Source organism: Prunus persica, chromosome G8 (assembly GCF_000346465.2).
Source record: "Prunus persica cultivar Lovell chromosome G8, Prunus_persica_NCBIv2, whole genome shotgun sequence".
Taxonomy (NCBI): domain Eukaryota; kingdom Viridiplantae; phylum Streptophyta; class Magnoliopsida; order Rosales; family Rosaceae; genus Prunus; species Prunus persica.
The window spans coordinates 11,779,016-11,806,137 of NC_034016.1; the positions used below are offsets into that span (position 1 = coordinate 11,779,016).

General features: G+C 34.9%; 2 protein-coding genes across 3 annotated transcripts; both read right to left on the reverse strand.

The window, feature by feature from the left end:
- On the reverse strand, window positions 2,307–7,920 carry LOC18768632 (U3 small nucleolar ribonucleoprotein protein IMP4). Of its 2 annotated transcripts, XM_007198956.2 has the most exons (9): window positions 7,691–7,920; window positions 7,216–7,299; window positions 6,522–6,631; window positions 6,339–6,389; window positions 4,813–4,956; window positions 4,326–4,415; window positions 3,812–3,918; window positions 3,593–3,677; window positions 2,307–2,657 (listed from the first exon to the last, which is right to left on the reverse strand). In XM_007198956.2, exons 1-9 carry the CDS (start codon window positions 7,800–7,802, stop codon window positions 2,559–2,561), a joined length of 882 nt encoding a protein of 293 aa, XP_007199018.2. In that variant the 5' UTR covers window positions 7,803–7,920; the 3' UTR covers window positions 2,307–2,558. The 2 variants fall into 2 exon arrangements, with proteins under 2 accessions (XP_007199018.2, XP_020425299.1); XM_020569710.1 differs by lacking the exons at window positions 7,216–7,299; window positions 7,691–7,920 and adding an exon at window positions 6,758–6,916.
- LOC18766272 (kinesin-like protein KIN-7E) lies at window positions 9,395–17,295 on the reverse strand. Its single transcript, XM_007201744.2, is given in 16 exon segments — window positions 9,395–9,689; window positions 9,692–9,915; window positions 10,396–10,712; window positions 11,220–12,056; window positions 12,147–12,248; window positions 12,827–13,163; window positions 13,964–14,088; window positions 14,220–14,285; window positions 14,379–14,446; window positions 14,519–14,600; window positions 14,685–14,798; window positions 14,934–15,034; window positions 15,123–15,212; window positions 15,404–15,845; window positions 16,511–16,660; window positions 16,858–17,295. Coding segments are annotated over 14 exon segments (2,739 nt in total). The 5' UTR covers window positions 15,624–15,845; window positions 16,511–16,660; window positions 16,858–17,295; the 3' UTR covers window positions 9,395–9,633.

A 27,122-nucleotide genomic window follows, 5' to 3' on the forward strand; every position in this document is an offset into this window, starting at 1 on the left:
ATTAATTATCTCTTTGCAATCACATCGACACGTCCCTATATACTCTGCTTGAGACGACTGACAGCAGACTAAGTGTGGTTAGTTTGTCTATGGCTAAATTTAAAACTTAAACAAAAGCTGAACAAGCACAACTTTCTCTTTAGAGATAAGAAGTTTCAAACTAAATGCATAACTCTTCTTTTTTGCTTTGTCTGCCCAATAGCCTTTTCAAGTGTGTGTGCCTCAAGTCGTTCAGACTGGCTAATGTAAGTTGGGTAATTCCAAGGACCAGTTTTTCTTTGCATTGTGAAAATATTAAGCCGTTTTGGAGGATGAAAGAAGACTAAAGGTCTTCGGGGCTGTTTGGTGCATGGCCCCTGTGGTTTCGGTTATTTGGATGACAGGAAACAAAATTCTTTGTTAAATGTTGGCTCCTATTGCTGAACTGAGCATCAAAACTTTGAATAATGAGTCATTCAACCAATCTGTAAGCTTCCGAGCTTTTATAAGTTTGGATAGTATAGGTTCTAAATTGCGTGACACTTAATGCTATGTGACTCTCATTATTTGGCTATACTCATTGACAGGGTAATTGCACCAGATGAGGGCAATGAAGAAGAGAAGGTTGATAAAAGAAGAAGAGAAGGGTAATGAAGAAATGTAACTTGAAAGTCAGTCATATATATTAGTTTATCTGTAGAATCTTATGTTGATGCTAATTTTATCTCATTGTTTGACTGTGTATCTATTAACAGGGTCACTGCACCAGATGGCGGTAATGAAGAAGAGAGTGATAGTAAAAGAAGAAGAGGGTAATGAAGAAGAGTGACTTGAAAGACATATTAGTATATTTGTAGAATCTTATGTTGACGTAATTTTATCTCATTGTTTGACTTTGTATCTACAGGGTAAATGCACCAGACGACAGTAATGAAGAAGAGAAGGGCAATGAAAGAAGTGGAAGGTAATGAAGAATAGCAAGCTGGAAGAGTGTATGAAGCAGGTACTTGTTACCTTCCCATTGATTAGTTGTTGATTATGACTTTTCTTGTTGCAGCTGCTTCCCAACAAATCAGACAGGGGAAACTCGCTGATTACTTTGCTATTCAAGGTATATTTTATGGTTATGTTTTACCTGAAATTTTCTTTGGATTTATGCTTTACTAATTTTCTTAATCTTATGTTTGGTGAAGGTGAAGTTGGAGGCCTGAAGCCACTGCATCCTTTTTGGAATTTGTAAACTGCAAGTTTGAACTTGTTTTTGTTTTGCTTAGACTGTAGTTTGAACTTCACCTATATGTTCAGTTAATTGTTTGACTTCGTTAAGCTGGGACTTAGTTCAAACGTCAATGCCAGTTTAAGGGAAAAAATAAATGTACGGAACAGGAAGTTTTTTTCTTCAAGAAGCATCAATTTAAACTTGAAACTCATTCTCTCTCTTTTCCATTGCCCCGATAACGTTCGTTTTGTAAGATAATTGGGGAGGTTTGGGGAGGCTAAAGTGAGTTGGGTAAATTCTTTCCAGGGAGCAACTTTGCTGTGGGTAAATTTTTTGTTTTGTGACAGCATCAAGGTTGGTTTTTGATTGAAAAACTACTGCAGTTATTTGGGGATGTTTGGTGGTAGCTGTTTGGTGATTTGGGTTATTTGTGCACAGGGTTTCTATTTCCATTCAAAAAGGAAAATGAGGAATTAGAACCAAAAGTTTAAGACAGGGAGGGTTACTTATCTACATCTAGTGTCTTCCCTGACTCTTATTTGTCCAACTCATAATATTCAAATTTTAGATGAGCATTTGTTAAACAAATTTCACAACAGCCTTTTACACTCAATCGACTGCTGGCACCTGAACATCTGAACTTTAACACATTCACACTACCTTTTACGTAGTAGTGCGTTTGGATGAGAGAAATAAACTCGGTATTTTGACATAAGTCAAAATTTCTAAATTGAGACATGAACCAATTCCCGTGTTTGGATAATAAAAAAACATAGAAATTTAGAAATTCCACGTGGGAAAAAACATGGAATTTGAAAGTCTTCCCAACTTTAAATTCCATCTAAAAAGTCGTCATTTCCAAAATTTCAAGAGACAAGTAAAAGCTAAATTTCGTATTTAAATTCATTACCGAAACAAGAAAATTTACAAATTCTAAAACATTAATTTCCGTAATTTTAAATTCCATTATTTATGAATTCATTTGTACTTTTAAATTTCCTCATCCAAATGCACTGTTATCAGTCTTCCATTCTTGTATGCATAAAGCTTCACAAGAAATGCAGCAGGTTACCATACTACTGATGAAGTGCGAAGCGGGTGAAGAAGATAGGAAAAGAGCAGAAAACTCTCACAATCTTCATTAACATAGACAGCCAGAGTTTGATACAGTGCATAAAATAGTTAAATAAACGCAGAAAATTTGAGGCAACTGGCCATGATTTCGGGTGCGACAGATTTAGTATCCCTTTTCCTTGCTGCACGCTTTCCTTTTTCTTGGGCCGTTTCTTCCGCCGATCGCTTACCTCAATCTTAATCTGTCTACCGCACGTAACGGCTAGCGATCAAGATTCACACCACATCAAATCCCTATAAACTTCTGTTTCTTGGCTGTGTTCATGTATGGCTTGAAGACCCATTCATCCTGGGCTTCAGTCTGATCCAGTGTTCCCAACTTTATCTGCAACACCAGAGAGAGAAAAAGCGTAAGCAAAACAACACAATGAAATATTAATTAAAAAATGTACTAGAGTCATAGAAACCTCGAGGTTCAACTGTAACCATTATGGCCAATTTAAACATTTAACTTGAACTGGAATAAAAGACGGCCATTATGGGAAATCGTAATTACTTTCCAGTTTAAACCTTATGTGTGATTAGTAACTGCTCTTGGAGACGATTAAAATTTCAATATATATTCTCCTATGCGGATGTTCGGAAGTTATTATCATGCGGATGCCATGTATCATCTACTACACCTCCCTGTTTACAACAGCATCCGCACGATAATAACTTATATATATTATATATACAGAAATTCTCTTATGCGAACGCCATGTATTTTCTACTATCCCTCCCTATTTTCCTCCAAATTTATAGTGGCATGATATGTGTGTGTGCACGCTAGCCAAAAAAGTAAAATACATGAAATATTACAGTCTACTCGAGTTATGTATAACCATTTTCATTGAAAAAAAAGAATCACACTCCATTCATCTGTCCATGATGGCCATTTATGGGAAGGTACATCAATATTTTCCAGTTTAAGGCTATGTTTTAAACTATTCTTGGTCTTGGAGAATAGTACCCACCCTCTCCCAACCATTTTTTCTGGAGAAAGGGTTGGGCCATAGGGAAGAAAGGCTAAAATGTTCAAGGCAGGACACTTCAATGGCCAAACCTACCATCAGCAAATGCCTGTAAGCTCATAACCAGACATAGCGAAGTACTTTTGGGTGCAGTTTGAAACAATACGAAAGGTGAACAGACATGAAGGCAAAAAGACTAAAAATAGAAAAATATATACAAAACAGTAAATTAAACTGAAAATAAGAGAGCAAGTGTGATATCAATGCAAGAAGCACAAATCCTTGACCATATAGGTAAAGCACTAACCTTGAAAAGCCTCATTTCAAACCGAGGACCAATCTCCTCCAGAACGATGGATTTAGGACCTCCATGCTTCCCATAAGTATGATGCCTGTAGGTTCTCAATTTGTTAACGGAAAAGCAAAGCAAAAGTTACACATTTAACGAAGAATAGAATCGCAAATAAGAAAACTCACTTACTAAATCACACAGTGGGAAAAGAAAAGCACAAATGAGACAACAAACCTGAATGAAATATAGTCTGACTGATTGGCGAAAGTGATTATGCGCTTCGTATCTGGCTTTGGCACTGGAAAGAGATGCTTCAAAATATTTGCTGTTCTCTCACCCAACTATCAACACATCAAGAAGAAAAAAGATAATATAATATAATGTTGATAGGGTGGTAACTAAGAAGGCCAACTCTAAAATAGGAGTGATGTATTTATACATAAGATTAAGGTATAGCAGAACCACATATGCAAACCCAAAAGAGTGGAGAATTTAGAAAAAGTAAGAACAGTAATAAGGGGGAAAGCGATAGAGTGATGCAAACAAGCACCAAAACCAGCAGAACACAAAATGGTGCTTCGAGGGGTGAGAGTCCTCGAAATTTCATGGTCAGTAGTAAATTCATGAAAACTGTTCTGGTCATTGATTCGCACAACAATTATAATCTGTGAACAATGCTATTAATCCATGGGGTCTTATCTTTATTCTCAAATATATTGGGTAATGTCAGCAATCAAGACGATGGTACCTTAGTCGTGAAATTGTCAAGAATCACATGTGGATAAACCTGCGGCATTGTTCCCATAGCTTTCTTGTCCTTGATGTCATGTCTTGTAACCTATTAAGTAGAATATTTTTAGCAAAATTCCCAAACTATTAAGTTCAAGCACAGATACAATCAAAAAGCGACAAGGTCAAAAAATGATCAAGATCATAAATCTAATTAATTAAATGGGTTTAATTTTCAATGTTCATCATGATTGGCATATTTCAATTGTCATTATCAGCTCTTCCTATTACGTTTCTTTGCCCTGGGAAGCTGATGCTTTTATATTGAAAAATACCATCATTCTTCTTTCACTTTTAAAAACACTATCTCTGCCTCAATTTTCCCTATGTTTTTCTGCTGAAGACCCCTAGAAAATTACTGTTGTCTGGATTCTTTTTCTGCAGTCAAACGTCAGTTTTAATATCAAATATATATTTACATTAACATGGATCATTACATCACTTACCACATTGCGCAGTTCAAAAAACGCCGTTGGACCAAAAGGAAGGTGGATTATAAACAAACCGTCAGGTACGCCACGATTTTCATGAACCAAAACAACATCTGTAAAATCATGTGCACGGCAAGTTTCAATAATTTCAGAAATAACCTGCAGGGTTTGGGAGAAAAACACTTAAAGTCAATTAGATAGTTTACTACGGAAAACAGACCAAAGGATGAGAACCATGGCAGGTATATCCTCAAATGCAATAAGCTGTCGAGAAAGAATTCTAACATATAACATAAATAGAATAACATCAGAAAAAAATTGAAGAGGTCATTTGCCCGGAAAAAAGATATTCACCATGTTCTTAAATGTATGGGTCAATCTAGACATAATCGCAACACCAAACAAATGGTGAACAGTAAAAGACTGAACAAACTGAACTGAAAATTAAAGGCACATATGTGGTCGGTATTTCGGGACATTACGGTTTGGTTGTGGTGAAATTGCAGTTTTGCGGTATCTCGGTAGAAAATGCCAGCTCTAGTGCCAATGACTTAATGTGAGTAATGCATGGTTAAGCACATGACACATAACAGAAGTGAAACAGCACCATGCACAGAAAATATTTGCAAATAAGCAATTCCGGGAACTTTTTCTATTTTCTGGTGCCTATGGAAAAGTTGAAATGACAGAGCTTTGGGGTCTAGGATTCTTTTATGGACTTAGAAACACAACCTGTACATTAATATTTTTAGAAGAAACTCTAGTCCAACCACTTTACTACTAGTGCAACGATTAGGTTGATTTTTTTCACAACTTTTTGTTTATCTTATTTCTATACTGAGTATATAAGCAATAGACTCTTCCTAAAAATCTATTTTTTCCTGGTGCTAAAAGTCATTAAAGTAGAAAAGAAAAAAAAAATCCTAAGCTTTACAAGGTAAGTGGATTTTTTTGTTAGCAGGTCTTGCCAGTTATGAGTTCATGTTAAGCAAATAATAATTCATCCTAATTGATTGACTTCATAGTATGCTTAATTTCTGTTACCGGTGTCGTGTTGTCTCGAAAATTAACTTTTTTTTATAAATCAGGAAGGGGGCATTCAAACTTGGGATCTCTTCCAACATTAGAAAGAGAAACACCAGTAGACTAAGAGCTAGTCAGTTCCCTACAACATATTTAAAATGGTGAACAAAGTCCATATCAAAAATAGAACTGTGAAATAATTCACTGTTGCATTCATATAAAAGATTCAGCAGATCAGGGTTGAGGAGCCAAACATCCCGGCCCAATCTCACAAAGTCCCAGCACCAAAATGTCCATTATACCTAAGTCCTAATTTTCAGACTAAACCCCATGAGGTGTACGATTTTTCCAAGTATAAATTTTGTTATCACACACTGGGCATATATTTGATATCCATGTAAAAAAAACAAAATCAAAACTTGGAAAACGCACATCAAGAAACCGATGATTTATGTAAAAACAAATAGGGAAGAAGAGAAAAATAAGCCGAACAAGTTTGGGCGAAAAAGTTCACCAACCTGGCCACCACGGTTCATTTGTTGTGCATTAGGAAAAACAAGTTTCAGTTCCTACAACAAGTGTTACGTGAACCACAAAATCACTAATCAAAACCAAATTTGCAGCAAATAATAAGGACCAACAAATTGAACACCAAAAGTGCAGCTAGATGAACAAGAGAAATTGAAGGAGGCTAAGCCAACCTTTGCAAATTGTACTAGCGGAGCACTTGGATTCCGGGAAGTAGTGATCAAAATCTTGGGATCTCTTTCAGCTGCTTTTGCATACTCATCGTCGATATGTGTCCTTGGGACTAGGATTCAGAAATGAAAACAGTCAAGAACTGACCACATGATAAAATGTAAAACTAAAAATTACAGGGCAGTTGGGTGTTTTGAGTATTTCGAGTATTTATTTTAAATTATAGAAGAATACTAACCCTTCCTACTTTCTGTTGAGTACATCAAGACTAAAAGTTCCCCTCATATTCTAGGTTTATTCTAGAGTTTCCTGCCTCCTAAAGATTGTATCATAGGGTTCAGTAGCAGGACCCCAGTTTCGAGTTTCGAGTCTGGGCCTGCAACATGGGTTTGGGGGGATTTGCGGGTGTCAAAAAAAAAATGAATAAAGAATTAGAATCGCCCGTGATATCATGTACACAGCCAATTTCGAAGAGCACTTGTACAGGCTCATCATAACTACATGCAAATTTTTACTGAATGTTCTCGAAAAGACACATATCTATATCTATAATGTGAAAATCAAATAAACTTTAAGCATTCATTCTTATCACACTTTTCCTTTTTCCTTCTTTAAAAACCAACAACATCAAGAAATATACGTTGGCGGTCTAAACAACCAAAGAAGAGAAAGAAGAATTTTTATATACTCATATACCAGCAGTGTTCTCATCTTCGAGATCGATTTCTCGACGAAGCTCAGCCTCTTCATTCCGAAGCTCAGTGGGAATCGGTTTCCCCTCTGCAAGAAAACAAAAGGTGTACCAAATTTGTTCAAGAATACACGAGTCTACATCAAAAGTCTCATATAATAAATAGTGTCTTTTGTAGTTTAACAAGTGGTTAAGTTGTAAATAATATTAATGTTGCTCATGGTGTATAAAGGTGGTTGAAGAATACACTAATCAAACATTGGAAACTTAACAAAATAGAAAGTCTCATTTAATACATGGTCTATCTCTAATAAAATTCAGTTCTTTTGTATAAAATCTCACACCTACTAAACAAGTGATTAAGTTGAGACCGATATCAATGTTGATAGTGGTAGGCCAAGTTCCGTCCTTATGAAATCTTAATAAGATAAAGTAGAAAATCAACTAACCCTAAAACAAAATCAAAGATAAAAGGGTAACCTTGCAGAGCTTCTCTAATCTTGCGCTTGTTCTCGTAGAGAAGGCGTTCTTTGCCTTCTAAGCTCTTTCTGTACAAATATTCTTTCAGCAATCTAATATTTTTTCTCTTCATACTCTCTCTCTCTCTCACTCACTGCTCAGGAATGGTGATGTCCAGGGGCGAGAGGGAGACACTGGAGCGAAGGCGGCTACAACTTCTGCTTCCTAAGTATAAAGTAATTGTTTTTTAATTGCCCGACAGTTAAAATGAACAAAAAGAATAAAATATATATATAACTTTAAATAAATAAATAGAAAAACCACCCCAACGGTTCACAGCCCCGAGTTGTTGTGGTTTTCCACACAAAAAAATTTACTTTTTATTTTTTAATCATTGTGAACCTGAAAATTTTATAATGAACAAACTTGTAATTTTATAAAAGAAAAATTGGTATTTTTTTTTTATAAAAGAAACATTGGTTGAGTTTTACTTAAAATAATGGCTTAAATGCTAAAATAGTCCTTGTGTTGTACCATGTTGGTCAATTTAATCCCTGTGTTTTCAATTTGGCCAATTTGGTCCCTGTGTTTAGGACCATTAGTCAATGTGGTCCATTCGGTTAAAATTGCCATTAAATAAACATAAATGATTTTTTTTCTTTTTTGTTGAAAACCTATAAACTTATTTGAAATTGATTTTAAAATTTTAATTAATTAAAAAATATATTGAAACTTCATTAAAACCAAAACATAACGTTAGGAAAGAAAAAAAAGACAAGATGGGCATAATCAAGGAGGGGCTAGAGGATCCGAGCGGCTCGGCTGGGGATGGGACAAATGGCCAGGGAATGGTGGGGTTGGGGAAGATCTTGCTGGGACATGGTCGGGCGGTAGGGGTTGTTTGAGACAGAGAGAGAGAGAGAGAGCTCAGGGGTGGGAAGGATTTGTGTTCAGGAGGTAGGTGTGTGTGTAGGGGAGTTGGGGCCTTTGGGTCTGGGCTGCGGAAAGTAGCTGGGGTGGGTTGTTGTTGGGAGAAAGAGAGAAGAAAGAAGGGTGGTGGGGGTGGGGGCTAGATTGGATGGTGGTATCATCCTTTGATTTTAATTTCTTTTAGTTTTAGATTTTATTATTATTTTGTAACAAGGGGACTAAAAGCCCAGACCAAAATTAGAGATCTTATTTAATTATCCATTTTAAAATTGAATTCAAATATATCTATTTTTTTTATTAATATTTAAACAGTTTTTAAATTTTTTAAACATAAATTTAACGGATTGGATCACATTGGCTAACGGTCCTAAACACAGGGATTAAATTGGCCAAATTAAAAACACAGTGATTAAATTGGCCAACATGATAAAACACAGGGACTATTTTAACATTTAAGCCTAAAATAATTGGGTTCAAATAAAAAACTTCCCTGAAAGCTTGTAATCACCTTGAAAGAAAACGTGGAGAAATTGAATCTCGCCCATTAAATATGACATAAATATTTAAAAATTAATTGAATCGTATTTATATTAGGGGCGGACCTAGTCGGGTTGGGCTGAGTTAGATCATACTGAACTCAAATGGGCAAGCCATGCACCGTGTCTAAAGTTTAAATTCATCGACTACACCCTTCCCGTCAAAAAATCAGGCCGACCCAATTTGGCCCATGGGCCGCGGGCCATATGTTCTAAGCATTCTTATGTCGTCTTTGTTGCATCATAATGACAACACATAAGATTCAAAACTAAGATTTCATTCAGGATGCAACTTAACCAGAAAACCATATTACCAAAACACAACATAGCTTTCTAACCTGAGCATGCCGATTGCCAACTAAGATTTATACAATCCTATCAGAATTATAAGCAAACTGTTTTAAGTTTTGATGATGCTATGTGGCCTCTACAAAGTAGTATATGTATGAGCAACATGTTTATATAAGAGATGCCATGCTATTTTTCCATCCGAAGGATCTACGCCTTGCTTTCGGGGGTGTGAAACTCAGCCCAAACATTCCCTTGAGGGCATGCCCCTGTTCTATGAACATCACGAGCTTCGCAACAATGGCAGCGCTCTCCGTTACGTGGTTCATATCATTTGTGTCACTCCACAAGCGGTTGGCCAGCTGCAGTCTCCTGCGCTTGGAATTCAGTGCAACGCCCCACTTCTGGAAGAGTCTCATTCTCTCTTCTTCTGAAAACCTTTTCTGCATCAGCTTGCTTAGCATCTGTCTCTCACGACCGATAGCTCTGATGCTGTGTCCAAATAAACATGCAAGGATAGGACAATGCAGTTAAATAACATAGAGTTACAGCAATAATTCATGAACAGATATTTATTAATGTGTGCATGAAATATATGTTGCATTGAAACAAAACTCAAGTCCAAATTTTCATGGACTCCAACATTGGTCTAAAGGGTTGTAAACAGGTTTTTAACAATAAAAGAAACATTGTGTTAGATAAAAGAAAACAAAAAACAAGAGACAAGAAACAAAACTTGATTCATCTAACAAAAAGAAACTTGTTTCAAGTTATAACCATAATACATTTTCCTTTATTAAATTTAGCATCTAAAAGCACTCTGAAATTCAGAATATAGGACAATCTCTGTTAAAATACCATGTTACTAGCCTGCGAGGCAAATTTTAGTGAAAATGACAACCATTGAACAGTTTTTATTTAAATGGGTAGCTACAGGAAGAGAGGAAACCAGGGGAGGGAGAGAGAGAGAACCTTGAAGCCAGTGTGAGCGCCTGACCATCTTCCACAGCATGATCTCCACGGGAAAAAGTCTCCTTGAGGAAAGAGAGTCTCCTAAGCTCTACCTCCATGTAAATGGAATCCGTTGGATCACCTTTGAAGAGCAAGAAAAAGTAGGTTCTGTGGACCACTGATATGTAGCAAGTTTCCCAAAGTTCAAGTATGGCCCTCTGCTGTCTCTCAAATTTCAGAGGCCAATCAAGTGTTTCTGATGCTTCCAGCATTGGATCTATTCCTACATCTTTCACATTCTTCTCAAAGTTTACAGCTGCTACCCCAGTCTCTTGGTCCTAGCATGCACATACCAATCCATGTTAAATGAAGCAAAAAAAGGGTGAGAAGCTGACTCACCCAAATGCCTTAAAGTTCATATAAGCAATTTACTAGCTAAGAATATTGGTAAATAGGTTGTGAGAATGTGCAACTTAAGAAGATTATGAATTTGCATAATTCCATATCCACACAAGCCACACGAACCAGTTGAAATGTATAAAGTTTTTAAAAGTTGCAAAATTCTCCCCAACATGGAAATGCAAATGTTGCAATGCAAAACAGTCACAAATTCTTCCCGACTTTATTAACTTGAAAACTATAAAAGTGTGAATATTAAGAGAGTCAGAGTGATGGATAATGTTTCACATTCTCAGAAAATCATTCTAATTACTATAACAAGCACATTCAAAAAAGATAGCCATCGCTCAAATAAGAGATGAACTCTGCAGAAAGCAAGATAGACATAAAATGGCATTCTTTTTGTTTGCTTTTTGGAAAAGTTTGGAAGTTAGGCACACTCTCACCTGACCATTGGCAAGTTGTTTGTCATACTCAAGCTTTTTGGCCATTTTCTTTAGTCCTGCGACAAAAGTATGGACACTAGTAATATCTTCATCAGCGGTCTGTGCTCCAAGCTCATCCACAGCACTCCCAAGGGAAGATTGAGAATCATTTCTTGACAACCTTCTGTTGGAATCATAATGTAATAGAGGAACCTTCCTCCCAAAACTTTCTGGTCTCCCATGAAAGCTTTTCTCAAACCCATTAGGTGGGGTTCTCTCCAATTTATCCGGAGAAGATGAGCCAGTCATGAGATTTGCTCTACAACTCCAGCTCCTAGTTAACTTTAGGCTTCTAGAACTTGACATATTTGCTGAAATATCATGTGGAAATGATTCTTCAGGGTAAGGACTACCAAGAGAATCAATGGTCATTTGTACATCATGTAGTCTCTGCTCCAATGTGCCATATGCAAAACCATTTTGCATCTGAATCCCTTCTCTATCTGCATTCACTGGGGTAGATATCAATTCTTGACCTGTTACCCTTGTATCCCCAGATGTCAAAGCAGATGTTCCTTCATTGCCAATAGTAGATAAGGCAGGGGATCCAGAGTTCTTGTCCCAGCTTGGCTCTTCCATCTCAATACAGCGAACTTCTTTGCAGTAGTCATCAGTATTTTCTGCAGTTCCACCTGCAGTTTCCTCAGGACTGCTCTCCCTGTCTCTTTCATCAAAATGTGGATTGTTGAACTTTCTGACACCATTCGGATAATGAGAATCAACCACACCTGATGATACTGAATATTCATCATCCGAAACATCCCCTGCTTGCCATTTAGGATGATGATTGTCTGAAGCCTGAAAGAGAAAAAATAAGCAAGAGTTAGAAGAATAAGGGCATATATAACCTGTAATATAACTCCAAAATACATAGGCAAAATTATGTACTTGTCTTGAATCATTATCATTTCCAACCATCCGTAGTAAATCCTCCACCCGTGATTGAGCAAGATCGCGTTGCTTTTTCAGCTCTCTGATTTCCTTATCCATCTGCAAAAATGTGGCATGCCATGTCTTGGTTTAAATGCATTGGATTCGACGCTTTCTTAAATCAACCATGTTTACAGATTCCAAATATGAGCATAGATAAATATAAAGCCTAGACCACACTTACATCTAGCTGATGACTACGTAGATGCAAGTGTGTTTTAGATACTAGGTACATGCAAATTTCCTTGAAACAGGCAATTTGGTACATTATAACTGATGATTTCCACTGCATCAAGGACTACTTGTGGACTTGGTTTTACCAAGTATGATTGGTAAAATTTGTCAGAATAGGTATGTGCAGTATTTCTCCTTGAAAGAAAACTTGGAGAAACATGTTCGTGTTTGTGAAACTTGGAAGCAAACTCAACACATCTCAAATGCTGTCTTCTTGACCTATCTTCTGACAGAATTTTCTCCCACATTAAAGTCTTAACTCATCTCATGTACTGCATTTTAAATAATGCCCTGTGATCTGTCACAGGTCTTAAGCAATATCTTCGTAGCTGTGTACATATATTTAATTCCCGTTTATAGGTGCTATCCCTAATTGTAAACTACTTCAGAAAGTGACTCATTACCTTTTCTATCTGAACATCTTTCTTTCTAAGTAATGTTGTGTAGTCACAAGTTGAGGAAGGAGGGCCAGGTGTTTTCAACTCACTCTCCAATCTAGCCAGCTCTTTTTGTAAATGCTTAACCAGTGCCTTGTCTGACATGACTACATTGACCTGTGCTTTTGTAGTCACTTCTTTTGCACAACAAGCAAACAAAAGAGTGTTTCTAGTTTGCTCAACATGGCTTCGTGCAGGGCTCAAAGTGCAAATGATGGCAGTTCTAGCGTTACCACCCAAGCAAGGCTGCAGTATGCGTGTCAGCTTAGAATCTCTGTAATTGATGTGTCCATGTCTTCCTTTACTGTGTTGAACAATACAAGTAGATTTATAAATCATATAACATGGGTAAGTACGACAAAGGAGGAAACATAAATTGTTCAGAAGAAAGGTCAGTCAGTCAATGTTTGCAAAGTCAGAAATTATATGAGGTAAGTATATATCTTATTTTTTCCTGGAAGTAAACAAAACACTAATTTTTTTTCTTTTTCTATTATCAACGGGGGAGTGGGTAACAAAACAAATTAATTAATCATTATACTAACCACCTTCATTTAAACTAGGAATACTTGTACTCAAATTTGTATCTTTAATGATAGCCAAGACAAAGGCATTGCTTTTGGAACCTTCAGGTCATTCATCATAACTACCCAAATTCAATAGTTTGTTAATTATCAGAAACATTACAGACAAATCCAGGAAATTATGATTAGATTACCTAGCATATCGGACCATTATTCTATTAACTTTTTTTCGGAAAAAAAAAAAAGGTTAAAAAGACATTTTCAGTTTATTAAAAAATGACAGGAAAAAAAAACGCAGATAAAGATAAGGCATGTAATTGTAATTCAAAGGGTTTAGCCAGTTTTTGTGCCTAGTTGTTATTTCCCTCCAAGAAATCATATATTCCAGTGACAAGGTGGTTCTAAACAATGATATAGAAAAAAGCTATCAGACTTGAAACCAAAAAAATTTATTACACATGTAGGTAGATAAACATAATAAAACAGCAAATATCCACAATAAGTAATAATTTACCAGACCATTGCCTGCCAAATCAACTTGGTATAGTGAATGACATAAAGAAAGGACAGACTAGACAACCTTAGCTTGCGAATAACAGTCCCGAGAGTAAGTAAACTGCGATTAATGTGGCTGCCTTCTTTTAATCTCGTCCCAGCTGATAATGCCTGAGCTGCACGCTCACTTCCTGCCAAGTCCACAAAATTCTGCAACAAACCCATGACTTCTGAATGTATTATCAACATGATTTTGGGATTGGAAACCATTAAATTAATTTAATAGATAATTTTTATCTATTGAACCAAATATTCAATCTATAAATAATGAATATATATACCACGCTAGCTGCAAGGGTGGTCGAATTTCCCTTGCCTAAAAACTCACGAGCAGAACTTTCAATTGCCTACAAGTTAAAGTAGCGTTAAGTAGAAAAGTCTAAAGCACTGCATAAAAAATGAAAACCCTTATCAAATGAAATCCAGGAGGAAGAGCACACCAATCTAATAATTTGATGTGATCTAGAGCTTTTCTCGTTCAATGCAGTCTCCCCTATCTGTCTTTGAGCTGCAATAATACACTAAAATACTTAAAATACAACATTTTCTGGTAAAGGCAGTATTTTCTAAAATGATTTACCTTCGCAGATAGAAAGGAGCTCCTTTAAATGGCTCCAGTCCCTCAGAACTTCCTCTGTGATTTTCTCTATTATAGTCCCCCGCTGATGAGAACGGAAAAGTGTCAAAGCAAAACTCATATACACATGAAAGAAATTATTTTATAAAAAATAAAAAAATGCATCCACCTCAGGATCATCTAGCAGCCTAAGTGGAGTATTATCTGAACTTAGGAGGTCTCTAACAGCTTCATTGTATATCTCAATTGCTGAAAACTTTACAACAAAAGCTCGTTCCTCGTGCTGAAAGCAATAGCAATCCTTAGATTAGTGATGTCTCCAATAAGATCTTTATATTAAGGTCTGTAAATAAAGAGTACAGTCAAGTAAAAAATTGCAAATAAATAACTGCATAAAATCACTACACATTTTTCTTACCCTGTGTATATAGTCAAATATTTCTGCTACTGTAAACTCTGTTATACCATCCATGGTGTATGTTTTCCCACTGCTTGTTTGACCATATGCAAAAATACTTGCTGAAAAGAAAATCTTGGTGTAAACTTTCCACTAGTTGCATAAAGTAAGGTATGAGGAAATAGTTAGGACCCAGATCTTTGTACTTACAGTTGATACCATTGACAACTGAAAGGGCAATTTGTTGGGCTCCTTCTTCGTAAACCTGCCTTGTAGAGCAATCACCCCGAAATACTCTGTCTATCACAAAAATACAAACAGAGATAAAGTAGTTTAGATGTTACCTTAAATTTATGAGCTGTGATAAAACTTGCATTCCCAGAAATTCAGCAGGCAAAGGCCACTGCTGGGCATAATCATACTTTACAGGAATTACAGTGAGTAACATTGTATACAGATGTCCCGTTCTCAACAGATGAATATTTTCTTACCAAATGTATAGGCAGTTGGAAATGTAGACCCTTCCCGCAGTGTGTTTCGGTATAAGATGGTGGTGTCATTGATGCATTCCCAATCTGCTACTTCATTTGATGCAACCTCCTTCTCACTCAAGGGCCTTAACCTCACTAAAACTAGAATCTTCTCTTCGCGAGCACCTGCTCCTTGCATCTTCTCCCACTTCATTAGATCTTCCCCACCAATTGCCCCCATTATCTAACTTTTCCACCCAACGCTCTTCTCAACCCAACAACCAATTAATTGAAACTTTAAAAAAAAATTACATAAATCAAAAATCTCAAAGTGGAAACATAAGCTCAGTGGTCAAGTACTCCAACCCACTCTTGGTTTCCTAAAATGCAAGATGACTTAAATGTTAAAAGCAGGGTTGTTGCACTCGCCAAACATAAATTAGGCCTTTCATTACCACATTGTCTGCAACAACAAGCTAATCATGGGTACTATCCAACCACCTCAGAAAAGCAAAAGAACATAAAAGAATACTGACTACAGGTCACATCAGCAACAAGAAGCTAAACCATGGGTTTAAGCATTTTAACCCAAGCATCTCGTTTAAAAATAAAATATATAAAGATTGTTAAGACAATAAAAACCCCAAATGCCAATCACGCCCCATATCTGCACCCACAAGCCAGTCAGTGGCTAAATCCAACCACCCCCAGAAGACAACATTCACAAAGAAAGTTAATTATAATTACAAGGTTTGTTAAAGCTTAATTCTTCGATTCTAAGCTTCATTTCACTATATTAAAAAATGAAAAATGAAATCTCATTTGTTTTTTTTTTTAATGCTTCATCTGACAACGACCAACATGAATGTCAAATCCAAAGTGGCGACCCACTACTATGCTTCAACAGCAAGTAACGGAATCTCACTTAAAAAATCTTCAATATGCAATCAAAACGTGCAAGCCTGCAGAGAATATGGTCCCCCAAAGTTCCAAACCTACCCAGATCATCATCATTTATTCGTTTTCACCTCTCAAAGTAAAGTTTCAAGCTTTTCACTGTACTTTTTTCCGTTTCTTTCACTAGCGCTAATATTTCTACAAGTAGACAAAACCCAGATGAGATTTTACCTTCAAATTCTTTGTCGCTTTCACAAAACCGTTAGAGGCTCTCCGATTGGATGGGCAATATGTGGCTAGAAGCATACGGCGATCACACTTGCCGACGACTTGTCGTTTCAGTCTGAGCTCTGAAGCTTCTTTGCTACTCTGATTTGTGCTCTGCAACACCAAAAAACAACAAAAAAGAAACAAAAATTAACTAAGAATTAATGCATTATGGCAGTAAAACCCAATTCCAACGGTTATTTATTTCAAAAAACAAAAATATAAAAACCCAGAACTACTAGTGCCATAAAAATCTCTGTGTTATTTTATTACACTTTCAAAAAATGCCCCTCGAAATCCGATTTATTTACCTTTCTCGAGCACAAACAAAGCTCAACGCTTCGGATTTGGAGCTTCTCTGGGATCCAGAGGAAGAGGAGAAGGAGCCATTGAGATAGCTTCGAAGGAACTTGAAGCAAACTTGAAGCAAGATTTACTGACGAAGGAACTTTATTTCACTCGACGAATAAAGCGCAAAAGCAAAAAACAGAGAAAAAGAATGCGAGGAAGAAGAGAAAAAAGAAAAAGCTCAGAACCCGAAACGGAACGGAACGGCGTTGTAACGGAGGCCCGGGGAGCTCGATGTAACAGTAAAACTGGGGCGATTATATCCCACAGCCCACGATCTGAAGCTCTCTCTCTCTCTCTCCCTCACGCTCCCAAAAAGAGAAAGAGACGGTTGCTTTCGTTCTAAAACAGAGCCTCACTGAACGTGGAGCGGGTGAAATTACGGTTTTGCCCGTGGCTTTTTCAAGCTGTGGGATGGCACGTGAAAAAGGGAAAGACGTTGGGGACTTGGGATGAATCAATGAGGGCTTCGGATGGGCAACACGTGGGGTTTTGTGATTCGGTGCCGTAGTTTCGGGTTCTGCGACTGTTCGATCGGAAGTTGATGACCGTCGGATGGTCCGGTTTTGGGTGGTTGTCGTCAACGATCGGAAATGGACGGTGGATTGCGGTAGAGTACTAAAAAGGTGAAAGGTAGGTCATTAGTGAAACTGAAAAAGAAGGAATCATGTTTCGGTTACCCAAATTGACCTAAAAAAGATAAATAAGTAATGAATGTTTGCCTTTAAATTTAACAATCATGGATCAACATGACTTACCAAAAAGAAATCCAAATCAACATGATTGCTTACCAAAGAAATCATGGGTTAACACCAAATAATTTGATAACTAATAGTTGGTAATAATTATCAAAAAACAAATAAATGTATTACATGTTTGTTTTTCTTTCTTCTTATAACAAAAAAATTGAAGTTAAGATGTCACTAGACCATATCATTATTGACTATTAGATATTTGCCTTTTAAAAATACCTTTGATCATAACATACGCATGTATCCATGAGTGTGCTACTAGCAACATTCATTGACAACTCGCTCTATATAGTCTAAATTACGAGATGGTTTAAGATTAATCTACAATAAAAATGTCACATACCATTTGTATGTAATGTGTTTAAGAGTGAAAGAAAGAAAACGTAAAGTTGTCGATAGACAAAATATTAGGGTCTCGACACAATCTGATAAACAACTTAAAACTCATACGACATAATATATGCACATCAACTTATACGATAGAAAATATAAGTCAAATTCATGTCAACCCGCTAAGACATGATTAATAAATGGGTGGGTTTCGGATCGTCCAGCCAATCCTTCAACCCATTTGTAACCCGTCAAATTTAGCCTATTTAATTTTGTTAGTTTAAATTTTCATAGGATTAAAATTACCTTTTTTTACACTAAATTTGTCTTTTCGTATAATATACTCAATATCATTATAAATTTCTTAGAATATGTGAGTGACATTATTGATAAATGCTTAATAGATTAAATGAGTTTAAATAGACCAAATTGGTTTAATTATGCTAAATAAGTTACAATGGTTAAACATGTCAAATGAGTTGGATGGGTTAATAGCTTAACCTAAATAATCCAACTCATTCATAAACATGTTATGTCGTGTTACCCGTTTAATAAACAAATAGTGTTTAAGTTGGAGTCAGTCCCGCCCTGCCCAGGGCAGTTACTAAGTGTTATATTATATTATTATAAATTGATTTAATATTTGTCCATAATTTTTAGGAATAGGATATTGAGATGAATCTGAAATTTTGGAACAAAGGATCCATGACGAGAGTTTTAAAAGAAATTCTTTGATATTGGCTTGACTTGCATTCTTGAAATTCTTTGACTCACTAGCATGGTATCCATAGTCGGACATTTGTTTTCATTACTTAGGAATATGGAAGACATTGCTCAAAGTCTAAAAATATTTTAGAATAAATATTTTCTCAAAAAACCTAATGCTTAGTTGATAAAACAAGCAGTATACTAATATTAGTGATTAATGTGTGTAGGGCACATTTTAGATTTTCACCCTGGACCTTTGAAAACTCAAAACCGGCCCTAGTTAGAGCTTCTTAATACGGATTGTATCTGAATTGGAAATTTCAGACCCATGTAATACCTCGACATGACAATTCATTGTCACCCCTACAAAATATGCAATACAAGTACAAGATGGCAACATAGTAACGTGGCAAATTGTTGTGTATAATTTCGAGCAAAAATCTCCACCAAGTAATGTATATGTATGCTTTTCTCTTATATTTTTCTTTCTTTATTTTGTTACAAAATAAAATTTGAAACAAAAAACATGTGTACTATGAAACGCTCAAAGTGAAGAACATGAGTAATATTTAACGTTTGAATATTTATATTTATCTATATATATAAAGCAAAAGGCAGAGAATGGTGAAACATTCAAAATACCAGAAAATGCCCTTGGTTAATGCAAACATTAAGAATTGAAATTATTAATTAAATGAGGATAATATGGTAAATTCACAATTTTTCGTATTAAAAAAATTAAAATTAAAAGAAAATTCAGATAATGGGTCCTATTTTTATGGAACACAAATATCCATTATCTTTTTTAATTCTAAAATAAATTTAAATTTTTAAAAAAAAAAACCTCTCGCATGCGCGGAAGCGCGTGCAGAGAGGCTAGTATATATAAAGCAAAATACAGAGAATGATGAAACATTCAAAATACCAGAAAATATCCTGAGTTAATTCAAACATTAAGAATTGAAATTATTAATTAAATGGGGATAATATAGTAAATTCACTTTTTTTATATTAAAAAAATGAAAACAAAAACAAAATAAGATTATAGGTCCTACTTTTATGGAACATAATATCTTTTCTTAATTCTAAAAATAAAAGGAGTACTAATTGAAAAGCTATCGCTTCAACTGATGATCTCTTCTAACAAAGTGAAAAAAGATTACCACTTGACCAATTGATTAAGGGAAACGGTCATGCATGTGCCAAGGGGCTAGTATATCTATAAAGCAAAATGCAGAGAATGATGAAACATTCAAAATACTAGAAAATGTCCTTGGTTAATTCAAACATTAAGAATTGAAATTATTAATTAAATGAGGATAATATGATAAATTCACTTTATATTTATTTTAAAAAAATCAGATAATAGATCTTATTTTTATGGAACACAACTACCTATTATATTTTTTTGAATTCTAACATAAATTTAAATTTTTAAATAAATAAATAAATAAAGCCTTTTGCAGGTGTGGAGAGGCTAGTATATATAAAGCAAATATATAAAGCAAAAGACAGCGAATGGTGAAACATTTAAAATACCTCAAAATGCCCTTGATTCATGCAAATATTAAGAATTAAAGTTATTAATTAAATGAGGATAATATGGTAAATTTACACTTTTTCATATTAAATAAAATAAAAAACAAAAACAAAATCAGATAATTTATCCTATTTTTATAGAACACAACTACCTAATTATTTCCATAAATAAAAATATACCTATTATCTTTTTTAATTCTAACCTAAAATAAAATTTTAAATTAAAAAAAACCGATCGGCACGCTCTAAGTATAATGAATGGATCTGATTAACAACATGGATCACGGATCACCAAATTTTTGGCTGTCAGCGGATCTGACATTGAACAAGATGATGATTTTAAAAATAAAAATAAAAAAAAAGTTTTTGAGTGCTTGAGCCGGTTTGTCGGTTGACTAACTACCAAGTACCAACCTTAATATTGGGAGCGGGGCAATACTCACGTTAGTTCCAAAACATCATCATATATTAAAAATTCCTTCACTTGTTTATGCTACATGTATGCCTAACTCACTTGGCAATTGTTCTCTCAACCAACTTCCTCTATTTTTAACATTTAAGTTAACTAAGAGCATTTCGGGGATTTAAATGTTTCACCGTTTAGCTAATGGAGTCTAACACAAAGAAAAATATGACATTGACTTGCAGAATAGTGGTATCAAGTTTGAATCCCATAGCACCTTGGTAGTGCGTGTGTGAGAAATCTCTCTTCTCTTATATTTAGACCATCACTTGTATTAAAAAAAGATATTTTATTGTTTAGATATTTCTCCTTATATAACTAGTCTCTTGACACGTGCGTGAGCGCATACCAATTTACTTTCTCTGCATGTATAACATCTCAAGCATCATCTTTATTTTTCTTCTTATTTTGCTGATGACTTCAAGCATTTTTCCTTTGGGAAAGCTGGGTCGTTAAAGACGTTCAACATCATCTAACAACAATATACTTATGATGTGAGCAATAAGATTTTTTAATGTCTTTTTCAAAACATTTCTGGTTGTTGAAGTAGGCTTTTTAAATAGATTGCGGATTCTATAATTCAATCCAATCCGATCAGAGATTAGGATCAAATCTAATTTTAATTCAACCTACGTTGGATTTGATTGAATTTTGAATAATCGGCTTTGTAACCTAAATTATCTAAATAAATATTGAAACATGAAACAAGTATCGTTAAATTTGTAATATCTGTAAAAGTAAAAATAAATAATTAACAAACCAGCAAAAAAACATGAAACCAATTAGAGTGGATTAAAATTATATTATCACAAGCAAATTTGTCATCGGATTGAATCATGATTAATAATTAATTATGAGACCCAATCCAATCGTCAAAGTCATCAAAATCGTTAAACACCCCTAAACAAGTAGAACACCCTCTTACTAAACCTTTTATAATTATTTATGTTTTTTTATATGTACAAATGATAGTTTAAATTACAGGGAATGAGGGTTTTTTACACACAAAAAAAAAAACTAAGATGCCATGGAGGTTCAAGTTTGAAACCTCTAATCTACAAATCAAAGGCCCTTTTTCATTAAATTAGACCCCGTTGTCTAGTCATCTAGGTTTATCATTGTCTAATCTATAAGGTAAAATAGTTTTTGTTTTGTCTTTAACATTTTATCTCGATGGTAAAACCTTTTGTTGATGATCGGTAAAATACCCTAGTCGTCAATTCAGGCTCCCCACCACACTTGGTGGCATGATTTGAGGCATAACAAATGCTGACAAACGGCAAAATAAAATATGCAAAAGAAGTTAGGGTTGTTGATGGAGTCAAAGGCAAGGACAAGGGTTCCATTCGATTACAAGATTTTGCACGCCTATCCATCATTATATGGGACCATGATCACCAAAATTTCCAAGTGGAAATGTGTCTTGTACAATAATTACAAACGTGCGCAAAGGTCTTAAGGTAAGTCAATAGCGAAAAGAGAAGGGAGTTGTTAAACAAATCTTAAAATTAACTGAGTACATTTTATTATTAAACTATATATTGAATTATTAATTTATTCTAATATAAAATAACCAAAAAGAATATATTAAATTGTGAAATAGATGTGATTTTAATAGGTACACTCTACTCACCATATTCAACCCTAATCAAACATAAGCGAAAAAATCCTACTTTCAAAAACTTTAGTATCAAATATCTTCCTCTATTTGTCAAGGATTGTGCAACTCTCAGAGTCTCCAACCCTTGTAAATATCTCAAAATTTAACTTCAAGATCTTTAATTCCCACACCTTTAGTATTACATGTTTCGTATAGTTTGGATATCACTTCCAATGAATAAAAAAGTTTAATCTCAACTAAACTTCATGATATCTGAACAACTTCCAGTTGCCAAATTGTACACTCGATTATTATATCCCAAACTTGAAGCACATATTCTGGTCCTCACCAATAAGTGGACCGCATTAGCTGTCCGTTTTTAGGTTGGGCAGTAAAGATCGGAGAAGGGCAATCACTCATTCTTGAAACCAGTTGCGGGTAATATGTGTTACTCAAACTCCAACTTATATCCTCTCAACGCATTTGAAGAGCAAAAAATCGCAGGGCCATGGGTCTTCAACCGCGGAGGTTTGAGGCAGCTTTATGGGTTGTGAACATTGCAAATTTTTCTCCACGTTATTTAACCACTCTTGTTCTCCACGTTATTTTTTTTAACTGATGTTCTTATTCAGCACATCTTCCCCCTTATCGTGAACTGTTCTTTTTATTATTTTTATTTTTTTAATTTTTATTTTATTTTATATGATTGTGTTCGGCAGCCACTTCTCAAATGGGAGTAGGGTTTTTAATAACCAGATTTTTAGAGAATGGAATCATATATATCTGATTTAGTTTTGTGTTTGTCTGACAGTGTTTGGCAAGAAGGGTTTGGTGGTCTAATATTGTTCGGCAGTCAACTCTCGAATGGTTTGGTGTTGTGTGATAAAGTGTATTAAGGTGTATCAAGAATATTTTTTGTAGTTAAATAGGGTGTACTTAGTTAATTTTATATTTTAATTTAAATATTAGGATGTACTCAATCAATTTTAAGAATCGTTTAACAACACCCAAAGAAAACTATGAATATAAAGTTTCAACGAAAAAACTATAGATATGAAGTTGTGGTGGGGGAAAAAATTATAATAATAGCAGTAATTATGGCACTAATAATGTACATATTGTTTTTAATCAGTGGAGTAATGTCAACATATATCTATATATATAAAGCAAAAGGCAGAGAATGGTGAAACATTCAAAATACCAGAAAATGTTCTTGGTTAATGCAAACATTAAGAATTTAAATTATTAATTAAATGAGGATAATATGGTAAATTCACACTTTTTCATATTTAAAAAAATTAAAAGAAAAAGAAAAAGCAGATAATGAATCCTATTTTTATGTAACACAACTATCCATTATCTTTTTTAATTCTAAAATAAATTTACTTATTTTTTTAAAAAATCTCTCGCAAGCGCGGAAACACGTGCAGAAAAGCTAGTATATATTTAAAAAAAACTAAAATCGTTCAAGTTAAACAGTTTGACATGCTAATAACATTGTTTGGTAAATAAAATGTCATAAACGAAATATTTTAAATAAATTCTTTATGATACAAGTGGAACAATACATTAATTAACGGAGACGAAAGAGCTCAACCCACTGAGCTATATCCCACTCTCCACTCTGCAGTGTTAAACAGTCTGATTAATATAGTAGGACCTAAGCTGCAGGCACCCACATGTTACTTGGAGCATGACCAACCCACATGCCCTTGAATGCATACAACAGAACTGATGGCACCTTTTAGTTAGCAACCACCTCAAAGTTGCATGCATTAAGTTGTAACATAATGAGACCCTACATTTCTTACCCCTCAAGAAAGCATCTTTACCAAATCTCATGTTCTTTACACCATTCACAACCAGCTAGCAGCTGTGATTTGACTCTTTATGCGGCCTTTTCTCACTAAAAGGTTCAAGACAGAGAAAAAAGTATGACACATTCTCAAAAAGAGCATTGCTTTCAACTTTTTGCAGACCATTACGTATGTATAAATGATAACAATCGTCCGCACGTATATATTGTGTATTGATATTCGTAGTTGAGAGTGTTATCCCACATTGAAATAAAAGTTTTGCATTAAAGGCTTTCATTAATTTTGAGTTGGATGTTACATTTTAATATTTGGTATTCAAACACAACATAATTTTGTGGATCACAAGAAAACACGTCATTAGAAATATGGGGTGTCACATTGGTAAGTTGCCACAAATTTGCTTTTTTGCCTTCTCAACTATGAATTTTTTTTGGTTAATTTGTAACTTTAGGCCATGTTTGGTGGGATGGAATGAATGAGACTTTTTCAATTAAAATGGACATGGGTCCAGTTAATTGTTTGGTGGACTTAATTGCATTACACACTGGCTTGGACTTTAATTTTTGTTTAGGATATGAATCCAACATACGTTGGATATCAAAACCCAAGGTGAGACATTGGTTTCGAAGCCGTTCTCTTAGTGCCTGTTTGACATTGCTCATTTGGAGTGATAAGTGATTTTAAAAAAAATTTCAGAAGTTCAGCGCGTTTGGTAAACTATGAGAAAATCACTTATTGTTAAAAATTGTTGTGAGAGAAAGCTATAAGCAGCTAATGAGGTGCTTTCATTTTTTGATTATACAGGAATCAGTTTCGAAGAGGCGTTTGGTTTAATGATTATGAACTGCTTTCTTTCACAGCTGATTTCTCTCATAGCAAATTTAACAGCAATTATTTTCACAGCACAATAATGTCAAACTGGTAGTTAGTCTTCTCCTCTTCTCTTTCTCTTTTTCTTCTTTTACTCTCTCTCTCTCTCTCTCCCCTATCATCAGCCCAATCTCGCTCATCTCTATGTTCCACCGCCTTCGACCCTTCTCTAGAGTCATGGCCTCCAACAGTAAGCCCTCTCCTGCGGCTGTCCGGTGCTTTGAGACCAACTCGACGTCGTTGCTCAGAGATCCAAACTGTAAAAGCAAGATCTCAAAGATGCAGGGTTAATGGGTGGATGCGACTTCCAACTTGACGATGTCGTCTCCTTAGATTAAATTTTTGGGTTTTGCATATGGTTCTAGGCTTTTTCCAAAAGGTCAAGGGTTTTCTTCGGTCTAAATTTTGCATCTGATTTTAAAAAGAAAATTAATTAATTTATAATTAAATAAATAAATTTTTTTTTTGTAGTATGTTGTTTTGTGCAAAAATGAATACAACGAGACTTAAAACCTAGTTAGTCCAATCCAATGTTTCAAAGTCATCATAACCATTTCAAGCTAGCCCACCGAAAGTGGCCTTAGGAACTCTAAACATTTCCGAAATAATTGGACTGAAATAGGAAATTTAAAATCAAATGATGAGTGTGAAGAATGAAACAGATAATTTTTCATGTTCTTGGTCAGAATATTTGTCGCTTGGAAACCACGAAATAGGCACTTAAAAAAGGTACTTTTGGCTGCGGGAGGACTTAAACTTTGGATCCTGTCCTATCTATCTATATTCATCATTGTATTGTTTGTTTTTTCTTTTGTGTATGTTTATGATTAAATGAAGATCTAATAATTTTAATAACAAGTACTATATGATCAAATCACTATTTTCACCAAATGACAACTATATTAGTCCAATTACATTTATTTGTAATTTTTATTTTTATTAATTAAAGAAGAACGAACGAGAATTAAACTTTTACCGTGAATGTGAGAATAAATACTTAGTGACTAGAGTTATAAGTCACAAAGACATAATGTTCTTGCTTGGAATTGAGATTATTCTTTTGCACACAGTACTTGAGAGAAGTGTGCAACAGAAAATAGGAAGTAGTTGTTGCAAATTTTTTTGTAAGGCATTGTCACAATAACAATAAAGCTTTTATTTATTTATTTTAAGAATTATTATATGATAGCTTAGATTAATCCATGAGCTTGTTTAATCAATTACAACGTCAACAACACAATCATCTTCAAACTAACCACTGATTAAAATGTGACAACCACTCTATAGGACTTTTCTGATATGGGTCATGCTAGAAGCATCGATTTATTACACAAACTGATGTGACATATGGTTTAATTTGTTGACAGTTGATGTAATTAATAAGTTAATGTCTCTAGCATTATTGTTTTGATTTTAAGTATTATAGCATAATTGTGCGTCTTTGTCAACGAATATCATGATTGAGCAAGGAACTTGTAACTCAAACGATTAAGAGTATTTACTCATGTAGCCGAGATTCTAGTTTCAATTCTCCCTTCTCTCAATATCACTAGTATTAAAAATATAAAAAAAAACCAAGTAGAGCTACAAAAGGAAATAAAATAGACTCTGAACGTAAAATAAACATGGACGGATTGATTCAAAAATTCCAATACCATAAGCGATGGGGTCATTTTTCAAGCACGAATAGAACGAACTACCAGAATAAAAGAGAAAGTGACCAAAGAGATTCTTCTAACATCTGCAGACCTGAATTTTTCTATCATATGTGACGTAAAATTTGCATATAAGTATTCGAATAGAATTTTCACTGATTGCATTTCTCATACCCATAAGGGAGCTGGTACCCCTCCAGCTATTGTGGGGCTTGGTGGAAAGGCAATTACTTGCTGACCCATCCATATTTCCAATAGAGCCCAAAAGTTCAATTTGTCCAGCTCTCAAATTTGATAGGCACAAAATGAAAGAGAGAAACCAAAAGGGAGCTTTTATTGATGTCCTTCAATTTTATATCCACACCCAAATAAATTCTAATGGCAAGGTTTTTTTTTGGGGTGAAGAAACGGGGTTAGTGCACAACAAAGAAATTAAATAATGCTTTGAGGTCTATAGACTTCAAGTAAATCTTCACTAATAAAAGACCTAATAC